The 10,862-nt window shown below is 40.9% G+C and overlaps 1 protein-coding gene across 4 annotated transcripts; it reads left to right on the top strand.

Annotated features, from left to right (window-relative positions):
- Window positions 1-774: 774 nt before the first annotated feature.
- On the top strand, window positions 775-5,246 carry tardbpa (TAR DNA binding protein a). 4 transcript variants are annotated; one of them, XR_002950672.2, is made up of 7 exons: window positions 776-1,539; window positions 1,863-2,026; window positions 2,130-2,270; window positions 2,389-2,559; window positions 2,679-2,790; window positions 3,559-3,705; window positions 4,425-5,246. XR_002950672.2 is itself a non-coding variant. In XM_024399746.1 (6 exons), exons 1-6 carry the CDS (start codon window positions 1,299-1,301, stop codon window positions 3,651-3,653), a joined length of 924 nt encoding a protein of 307 aa, XP_024255514.1. In that variant the 5' UTR covers window positions 776-1,298; the 3' UTR covers window positions 3,654-4,361. The 4 variants fall into 4 exon arrangements, 3 of the variants coding, with proteins under 3 accessions (XP_024255513.1, XP_024255514.1, XP_024255515.1); XM_024399746.1 differs by lacking the exon at window positions 4,425-5,246 and having other exon boundaries at window positions 3,559-4,361; XM_024399747.1 differs by lacking the exon at window positions 4,425-5,246 and having other exon boundaries at window positions 2,679-2,763; window positions 3,559-4,361.
- The last annotated feature ends 5,616 nt before the right edge of the window (window positions 5,247-10,862 follow it).

Genomic DNA, 10,862 nt, shown 5'->3' on the forward strand with positions numbered 1-10,862 from the left:
TCTATTAAAACAGCTGTCATTTTTTGTTGTTGTTTCAGAATTGAATAGCAGAGAAGTAGAGGCAGATTTCATATGCTCTAATTTTTTGTCTAAATTGTTGGGAAAGTATTCAAAGTAGCTGATTTGTGTCAAAGGTACATTTTTTACAGTGAATAGAATAGAATGTTGGGTGTTATGTCACAATGTGACATTTAGAATGCTGAGGAAATCCCATGAGACAAAACATTTAATAGTTTAAAGTATACAAAGTTTTATGCAAGCATACTATTCCAGACCAGTCTACACTTTTTAAAGTTTGAACGGCGTTTCTAGTTTAAACAGTGAAGAGGAATAATAATAACTATAAATAATAATAACTATAAATCAGAAATAATTTTTACAACATCTAAAGTGTGGCTGCTGTCACAAGCCATACAAAAAATGTATACTATATTAATACGTTTTTTAAAAAGTTATTCAAGTATAAATTACCAAAATGAGCAATGATTCTGGTAACTTTGGTAAATTACAGGTAGCCTGCAACACTAGAACCAACCCACTGAAATTAAATGTATTTTCAGACGGAGATGTGGAATGTTTCTCAGAGTACATGGAGGTGTGGGTCCACAGAATGAGATTAGAGGGCTTGAGACTCTGTCTCTCCTTCCGGGCCCTAAGAATTGAAGGTGACTATCCTAGTTTAACTAACTAATGACCTAATAATCTACCCAGTGGGCAAAACTGGTTGAAATGTGGGCTTTTATTTTGAAGGTTCCTTTGTTACCGTACGAAACTGACGTCATAATTTGTGTACTAGCAAAGCGGACATTTTAGAAGTTTGAAGGTAAAGGAGATTAGCTGTCGACTTTCATATAATATTTTCGTCTCACAAATTTGAGGTGTAGTTATGCTGGTTTTATAATTTAATTCAAGAACCGGGTCGACCTCGTTCTTTGAACTCGTAAAGAAGTTGAGTCCAAATTTTTGTATCGTATGCGGGCAAGATCCTGCTGCTAAGCCCGTCATTTTGCAAGTGTGCGTTGTTTTTTTAGCCCGTTAAAAGAGGGCCCTTTCAGCTCTCAGACGCCAAATCTAGTTGTTTTCTTCAAAATAGACGCATGGCCCGTGAACGTATACATTATAACTTGTGTCTTTGTCATTTTATTAAGATAGCTAGATTAGAAGCGCTTTGGAATATTGCTAGGCCAACTGGCTTGCTAGCTAACAATTGACAACCCCGCGTGCGCCATCAGCTTTGTGAACGTGAATTAGCCATTAGCTAGCTAGTTTACGTTACTTGCTAATCTAATTTAGAGACCATGGCAGAGTTGTACATTCGCGTGGGAGAGGATGAAAACGAAGAGCCAATGGAGATCCCATCTGAGGATGATGGCACTGTTTTGCTGTCAACAGTAGCAGCCCAGTTTCCCGGAGCGTGCGGCCTACGTTACAGGAGCCCTGCGTCTCAGTGCATGCGAGGCGTCCGTCTAGTTGAGGGCATCTTGCATGCACCTGAGAATGACTGGGGTAGTCTGGTGTACGTCGTTAACTACCCAAAAGGTAAGGTATACTAACTAACTACCAGTACTAGCTAGCTACGTTTGACTGACTGTACAGTGTGCACAGTCATGCGTAACTAGCTATTAACCTTACTGGTAACAGTAGCTATGCAGCCTCATTTAGGGAGTTACCCATTAACTAAAGTTGGTGCACGCACAGTTTATTGGCCTTAGTTAACTAGACTATTTCAGTACTACTTAACATTTATATTGCCAAGCTAGCTATTTTGCTCGTGTTTAGGCTAATGACCAATTATTTTTCTTGACTGCCTTTTGATTTTGTCTTATCGCTGTATCTTACAACATTTTGTATTCCTGTGTCAGATAACAAAAGGAAGATGGATGAAATGGATGCCGCCTCTGCTGTAAAAATGAAGAGAGGTATTGATAGAACATCAGACCTCATTATCCTTGGGTTGCCATGGAAAACATCTGAGCAAGATTTGAAAGACTACTTTGCCACTTTTGGAGAAGTCATCATGGTGCAGGTAACACAACCTTATCAAGATTTGCTTTAATGGTTGATGTATGTCATAAAGGTAACCATACATGTCAATAATCATACTTTTCACTCTCTAACTCTCTCTGCAGGTCAAAAGAGATGTCAAGACTGGGAACTCAAAAGGGTTTGGCTTTGTTCGGTTCACTGAGTATGAGACTCAATCCAAAGTGATTTCTCAGCGACACATGATCGATGGAAGATGGTGTGACTGCAAATTACCAAACTCTAAGGTATTTAATCAATATGTAAGGAGTACTCTCATTTGAATCTTTTCCTTAAGTCTCCATTTTGTTCTATTCCCTGTGCAGGTAAAATACTCAAGTGCTTTCTCTTTTATTTTCATGTTAGGCAGGGCCTGATGAGCCCATGCGCAACTGTAAAATCTTTGTTGGTCGCTGCACAGAGGACATTACCACTGATGAGCTCCGGCAGTTCTTCATGCAGTATGGCGAGGTCACTGACGTCTTCATTCCTAAACCCTTCCGGGCGTTTGCCTTTGTCACTTTCTCAGATGACCAGGTATGTTTTCCTATGGCCATTCCTCAACCTGTTGGGTCAAGACTTGATGTGGTACACAGATTACACTCTGGTTGGTTTGCGTGTTGAATCATCTCCTCCACCCGTCCCCGTCTCTCTAGGTTGCCTCAGCATTGTGCGGAGAAGACCTGATCATCAAGGGTGTCAGCGTGCACATCTCCAACGCCGAGCCTAAGCACAATAATAGTAGGCAAATGATGGATCGTGGGGCTGGTGGGTTCGGGGGTCAGGGCTATGGCGGTGGTCGTGGAGGGCTACCGAGCAGTGGCAGTAGCGGGGTGAATTTTGGGGGCTTTAGCCTTAACCCAGCCATGATGGCTGCCGCTCTGCAAAGTATGCTGGCTAACCAGCAGGGTCAGACCAATGTGGCAGGCACTGCCATCGCCGGGCAGACAAGTGCCACCGGAGATCAAAGCCAAGCCTATAGTTCTAGCAGCACCAGTTACAGCAGCCCCAGCGCAGCTAGTCTTGGGTGGGCTGCAGGCACTAACTCTGCCTCCGGCAGTGGGTTCAGCTCTGGCTTTGGCACTATGGAGTCAAAGTCATCAGGTTGGGGGATGTAGAGAGCTTTGATTGAAAGTCTTATTTCTAGATTAATCTGGTAAGTATTTTGAGGGGCAAGAAAGAGTTAGTCATATCACATGTCTCTGCTATTTAAAACTATTGCCTTTTTTGTCGTTTTGTTTTGTTAAGAAGACATTAATTGTGTGTGTGACTAATTCTGTAGGAAATGAGTGCGAGTGGTTGAAGTGTATAGTTAGTGGTAAACTACTACACATGTAGTTTTTTTTTTTTCTTGAGAAAGATATTTTGTAAAAGACATCAGATGACTGCATGCTAAGTAGATATTTGAGTATCACGACAGGCCCCCCCCAACCACGTGTATATGGAATTGGATTTGATGTTTAATCTCTGTATGCAGTTGATTGTATCTTTGTTTACCATTTTATGGAAACGCCTTCATGAAAATCTCTTCAACAGTTAACCAACTGTTTTCGAATTTCCCGGGAAGAAGCCCCTCGTTGGCAGCAATGTTCGACCGAACTCAGTATCGGTACCCCTCTTCCCATGTGTAAATGCTTTGCCATCAAAAGACACAGCTTCACTCTGCATATACTGTGTTAGACGGTGGGTGTTGCCTTTTTTTCTCCCCTCTTCATGGATATACAAATCTTGTCTGCTTTTTGTATCGCTTTTAAGAACAATGCGATTGTTGGTGGCCAAAGAGTGAGACTGAGTGAGCGAACGGTAAAGAAAGCAAGTGTGAAGAGGACTGGTTGTGCGATGCTAAAGGGCCAGATGTCTGCGCGAATTAAGAATAACCTGTGGCTTTGTGCGAGTGTGAAAGGAAGAAGCAAGTACGAGTGTGTTCCATATGACCATCAAAAGGACATTTATCACATATCGAGATCCCCAAAGTCTCCTTTCTCTAATATTTCTATCAAACTTAATCTTAAATACAGTGGAATGTTTAGTGCTATGGATATTTGTATCCTTTCTTGCTGTCTGATTTGATGTGAATGCTGTGTGCTTTATTTTCTTCTTGTTCCTACCTACCCCTTTGTGTGAAAATGTGACCTGTTGGTGATTCTGTGTTGAGAGCACTGGGGGAGCTTGGAGGAGTGATGTGCAAGTGAACTCGTGTGTCTTAAGAGGGTGCAGTGGCGAGCGTTTGACGAGTCCCTATTGAAAGTTTGTTGAAGTGTTTTTGAATGCATTTTATATGTTTTGTGAATCAAAGGGAATTCTCAAATAAAATTTGACTAGGTATTTTGCCTACCTTACAGTGACTTTTTATTTTTACTTAACATTAATTGTACTGCCAACACTTTAATTCGCATGTATAGGGACCTTGGACACGGCTGGCCCAGGTTTACATCTGAACCCCAGAGTGAAGTCAATTTTCGGGAAGCTGAAGACTGGAGTTTGCACTGTTGGTTGGGGGCTGCAGAATGCCTTATGCCTGGAAAGGGACTTCTTCACCTCACTAACAAGACCCCTTGGATCACCCCACTGAAATTTTTAACAGACCATTCTCAAATTGGGCAGAGGTATTTAGTTTTATACCTTCAAACAAGTACATTTTAAAAGCAACGCCAACATTTAATTTATGTAACAAATTACCTGCTATTTAGTGACCATGTTTTTGTTGAGTCTTATTTTTTAAGAATGACCCGACTCTTTAAATCTTACTTTTGAAAGATTCCTTTTGTCATTAATTTATGCTTTGTCCCAATACAGCCATCGGTTATTGTAAAGATTTAAGTTAAAGTATTCCGTTGATCTTTTTTTCATGTGGTTTGAAATGTACAATTTTTTTGTTGGATTTATGGGACCTTCAAATTATTTTAAGGCTGTAAAGGGGAGTGACTCCACTCAGTTTTTTACAGGGTTTTTAGATAGATATTTGGAAAATTCTTGAACTTGCCAGCAGCAGGTTCAATGAGTTAGCCAGCTAACTTGACTATATATTTCACAAATTTTTGGGCATGTTCTAATTGACTCAACCAAAAACACATATGTTTAGCTTCTGGTTCTTTATCAAAGTTAGCTGGCTATCTAATTGAACCTACTTTGTAGTATACCCCTCACGAATTGTGTCACTTGTGTACAGATATGGAACTCTTTTTTAGTTCACTAAAGTGTAAAATAAAGTTTTAAATTTGTAATAATTTGTTGTATTTCTCTGTTTAGACAAGGTTGTCTTTTAGCAGCCAGCACCATATTTGGTGCAGTGTCAGAAATTGTTGCAAAGTTCACAATCTCTTAAATTTAAGTCAGTGTGGCAGCCCTAAGGCAACATTGGAGCAATATCTTTTATAGATCAACTCTGTAATTTGTTGAATTTAGACAATTGCCTGGCTGTCATGCTCCAATCTCATTTAGAATGGGTGCAATTTGCTTGTTAACTTATTCATTTGCTTATTAACATACCCAATTGACTGTCTTTGATATGGCTAATAACATTTCAACCTCCAGGTGGTAGCAAATTGTAACAAAGTCTGGCCCACAACTTTTCATGTGGCATCTGAGTCATTCATTAGATTTAAGAACTTTTGAATTTGCATAAATCATTCAAATATGTAAACTAATTGACAGCAAAATGTCAGCTAAAGGCAGTGTTGATTTAAAGGGTCAATCTGCACTTGCTACATACATTTTGACTATTAAATTCATGATCTATACCCATTGATTTGTGAAGTATACAATTTATAAATGCCTCGTGAGCTTAGTTCAAATGTCCAACCTGGTTCCTGGAGAGCTACTGTCCTGTAGGTCAGGGTTTCCCAAGCTTGGTCCTGGGGCCCTCCCTGGGTGTATGTTTTGGTTGTTGCCCTAGCACTACACAGCTGTTCCAAATAATCAGAGCTTGATGATTGGTGGGAGTTTGGGAAACCCTGCTGTAGGTTTTCACTCTAACCCCAATCTAGCGCACCTGATTCTAATAATTAGCTGATTGATAAACAATTTAATTATTTACAACTGCGGTCGGGACAAAAACTTACATGAGGGTAGCACTCCAGGAACAGGGTTAGAAAGTTGGGCCAGTAACCTAAAGTTTGAATCCCCGAGCCGACTAGGTGAAAAATCTGTTGATCTGCTCTCGAGCAAGGCACTTACCCCTAATTGCTCCAGGGTCGCCATCAATAATGGCTGATCCCTGGCCGTGACCCCACTCTGAGGTCGTCTCGGGGGAGTGGGATATGCAAAAAACACATTTACATTTCATACCACACACTTGTACATGTGTGAAACAGGACAAAAATAAGCACCCCCTATTTGACCTTTGACATAGGGTTGGATTCAATCCATATTGCGGAAGATCCGTGCCAAAATGTAAAGGTAATTTCCAATCAAGCCGGGAATGCGGTCTCCACAACTGCGGAAACAATGCCTTTATTTGTCAGTAGTGCTATAAATCGGCTCTTTAGCGCTACGGATTGAATAGAGCCCATGGTTAAGACTAATTTTGATCTCATGGATGGTCAGTCCTTGAATTTTAAAGTGGTTACATTTCTCCAGCCTCATCCTGAGCTATTTACCAAATCAAATTTTATTTGTCACATGCGCCGAATACAACAGGTATTTGACCTTACAGTGAAATGCTTACAAGCCCTTGACTAACAATGCAGTTAAGAAAAATACCTACAAATAAATAAAAGTAACAAATAATTAAAGAGCAGCAGTAAAATAACAATAGCGAGGCTATATACAGGGGGTACCGGTACAGAGTCAATGTGCGGGGGCACCAGTTAGTCGAGGTAATTGAGGGATGTACATGTTGGTAGAGTTATTAAAGTGACTGCATAGATAATAACAGAGAGTAACAGCAGCGTAAAAGGGGGGGGCAATGCAAATAGTCTGGGTGGCCATTTGATTAGATGTTCAGGAGTGTTATGACTTGGGGGTAGAAGTTGTTTAGAAGCCACTTGGACATAGATTTGGCGCTCCGGTACCGCTTGCTATGCGGTAGCAGAGAGAATAGCCTATGACTAGGGTGGCTGGAGTCTCTGACAATTTTTAGGGCCTTTCTCTGACACCGCCTGCTATAGAGGTCCTGGATGGCAAGATTCTTGGCCCCAGTGATGTACTGGGCCCTACGCACTACCCTCTGTAGTGCCTTGCGGTCAGTGGCTGAGCAGTTGCCATACTAGGCAGTGATGCCCGTCAGGATGCTCTCGATGGTGCAGCTGTATAACGTTTTGAGTATCTGAGGACCCATATCAAATCTTTTCATTCTCCTGAGGGGGAATAGGTTTTGTCGTGCCCTCTTCACTCTTCACGTGCCCTCTTCCTCTTCACTTCATGTCTTGGTGTGCTTGGACCATGTCAGCTTGTTGATGATGTGGACGCCAAGGAACTTGAAGTTCTCAACCTGCTCCTCTGCAGCCCCGTTGATAAGAATGGGGGCGTGCTCGGTCCTCTTTTTCCTGTAGTCCACAATCATCTCCTTTGTCTTGATCACGTTGAGGGAGAGGTTGTTGTCCTTGCACCACACGGTCAGGTCTCCGACCTCCCTATAGGCTGTCTCATTGTTGTCAGTGATCAGGCCTACCACTGCTGTGTGATCGGATGGTGTTGGAGTCGTGCCTGGCCGTGCAGTCATGAGTGAACAGGGAGTACAGGAGGGGACTGAGCACACCCCCGTGTTGAGGATCAGCATGGCAGATGTGTTGTTACCTACCCTTACCACCTGGGGGCAGCCCGTCAGGAAGTCCAGGATCCAGTTGTCGAGGGAGGTGTTAGTCCCAGGGTCCTTAGCTTAGTGATGAGCTTTGAGGGCACTATGGTGTTGAACGCTGAGCTGTAGTCAATGAATAGCATTCTCACATACAGTTGAAGTCGGAAGTTTACATACACTTAGGTTGGAGTCATTAAAACTCGTTTTTCAACCACTCCACAAATTTCTTGTTAACAAACTATAGTTTTGGCAAGTCGGATAGGACATCTACTTTGTGCATGACCCAAGTCATTTTTCCAACAATTGTTTACAGAGATTATTTCACTTATAATTCACTGTATCACAATTCCAGTGGGGCAGAAGTTTACATACACTAAATCGACTGTGCCTTTAAACAGCTTGGAAAATTCCAGAAAATGATGGCATGGCTTTAGAAGCTTCTGATCATCATTTGAGTCAATTGGAGGTGTACCTGTGGATGTATTTCGAGGCCTACCTTCAAACTCAGTGCCTCTGTGCTTGACATCATGGGAAAATCAAAAGCAATCAGCCAAGACCTCAGAAAGATAATTGTAGACCTCTACACGTCTGGTTCATCCTTGGGAGCAATTTCCAAACACCTGAAGGTACCATGTTCATCTGTAGGTATAAACACCATGTAACCACATAGCCGTCATACTGCTCAGGAAGGAGACGCGTTCTGTCTCCTATAGATGAACATACTTTGGTGTGAAAAGTGCAAATCAATCCCAGAACAACAGCAAAGGACCTTGGGAAGATGCTGGAGGAAACAGGTACAAAAGTATCTATATCCACAGTAAAATGAGTCCTATAATTGACATAACCTGAAAGGCTGCTCAGCAAGGAAGAAGCCACTGCTCCAAAACAGCCATAAAAAAAGCCAGACTATGGTTTGCAACTGCACATGGGGACAAAAATGGCACTTTTTGGAGAAATGTCCTCTGGTCTGAGGGGTCTTCCAAATGGACAATGACCCCAAGCATGCTTCCAAAGTTGTGGCAAAATGGATTAAGGACAACAAAGTCAAGGTATTGGAGGGGCCATCACAAAGCCCTGGCCTCAAAGAAAATGTGTGGGCAGAACTGAAAAAGTGCGTGCGAGCAAGTAGGCCTACAAACCTGACTCAGTTACACCAGCTCTGTCAGGAGGAATGGGCCACAATTCACCCAACTTATTGTGGGAAGCTTGTGGAAGGCTACCTGAAACATTTGACCCAAGTTAAACAATTTAAAGGCAATGCTACCAAATACTTATTGAGTGTATGTAAACTTCTGACCCACTGGGAATGTAATGAAAGAAATAAAAGTTTAAATAAAACTTCTCTCTACTTTTATTCTGACATTTCAAATTCTTAAAATTAAGTGGTGATCCTAACTGGCCAAAACAGAGAATTTCTACTAGGATTAAATGTCAGGAATTGTGAAAAGCTGAGTTTAAATGTATTTGGCTAAGGTGTATGTAAACTTCCGACTTCAACTGTATTTACCAATAAAAAAATTAAAAAATGGTTTAGTGAGCCTTGTGGTTTGATTCATCCTGAAAGTTGCCATATTAAATTGTTCAATTCATACAATATTGGAAGGTGAGAAAAGTGTACAATAGGAGTTGAACAATAGTCCTATGAATCTACTCTGATAAACCTCACGAATCATGGAACTGTGATGACAACAATCCAGTCATCTTGAACCTTGCGCCAGGTGGCTAAAGTGTATGTGGGTATAATTGACGGTGACCACCGATAGTGGCTAATATTTAACACGATAGAGTGAAATGTCCGGGCATATAATAAAATATTCTAAAAATCACAAATCAACTCCGTAGGTTTGGTGCTGCACTGTCATTTGCTCATGGCTACAGAAGCCTATATCTTGGGTCTCCAAATGTAATCCTTGCAAGTTATAAGGCACGCATTTCACAAACTTCACTGTGGAAAAGGTGACATGTTGATATGCTTCAGTTTGCTGGCTTAAGACTGGTTTCATGTCTCCAGCGATCGTAAGGTAAAATCTAAAACAATTGTCATTTATATTTAGAATCCCCTTATACTTATTTTCCACCATAATTTGCAAATAAATTCATAAAAAATCTTACAATGTGATTTTCTGGATTTTTTTTCTCATCATGTCTGTAATAGTTGAAGTGTACCTATGATGAAAATTACAGGCCTCTCATCTTTTTAAGTGGGAGAACTTGCACAATTGGTGGCTGACTAAATACTTTTTTGCCCCACTGTATATATATATATAAAACACCATTCTATATATATATATATATAAAAATATGTTCCTTATCCATTGTTTCATCACGTGTAAATGTGATGGAATTATTAGGGAATTAAATCAAGGTCAGAATACCGTGTATCTGTAGACACACACCACATTTAAATGTCTTTAATCTCCACCCCAAACAAATAGCATGGTATTAGCATGCTTAAATTCAGGGTCATAATATGCATAGAGGGAGAAGTGCAAACAACGGGAATTACGTTCCATTAAACTCGCCAGAGCTGGTGGACTGGTCTAGTGGGTTGTATGCTGGGCTTGATTGTCATGCTGCTGACATGACATGTTGGATTCAATCTTCTAACTGATCTCAGGGATGATGATTTCAGGCTATATATGAGTGCTGGAGGCATGAGGTTAATGAAATTAAGATGTATATTTTTCTGTGTGGACATCTATAAAATAACTAGGGGCCATCCATTGGACAGGCTGTATGATAAACAATATACTATGGTGTAATTCAGTAGACATTCAAACTTGACCTCTTTGCTCGTGGTCTGTTAGATCACATGCATGAATGTTGCCCATTGTTTGAAGCGGTTTCTTTTGCCTTGGAGTGCTTTTGAGTCAAACAGGTATGGTAAATGGACCGAATTATGGGACAGAAATGGGCACACCATGAGCAAAATATTGTTAGCGTAAAACTAAGGATAGTGTGGTTTCATGAGTTACGAAATGCAAATGACCCACATACAGTGCCTTCTGAAAGTATTCAAACCCCTTGACATTTTCCACATTTTGTTACGTTACGGACTCATTTTAAAATGTATTAAATAAAAAACCTCAGCAATCTACACACA

Source organism: Oncorhynchus tshawytscha, linkage group LG16 (genome assembly GCF_018296145.1).
Source record: "Oncorhynchus tshawytscha isolate Ot180627B linkage group LG16, Otsh_v2.0, whole genome shotgun sequence".
In the NCBI taxonomy this organism is placed as follows: Eukaryota; Metazoa; Chordata; class Actinopteri; order Salmoniformes; family Salmonidae; genus Oncorhynchus; species Oncorhynchus tshawytscha.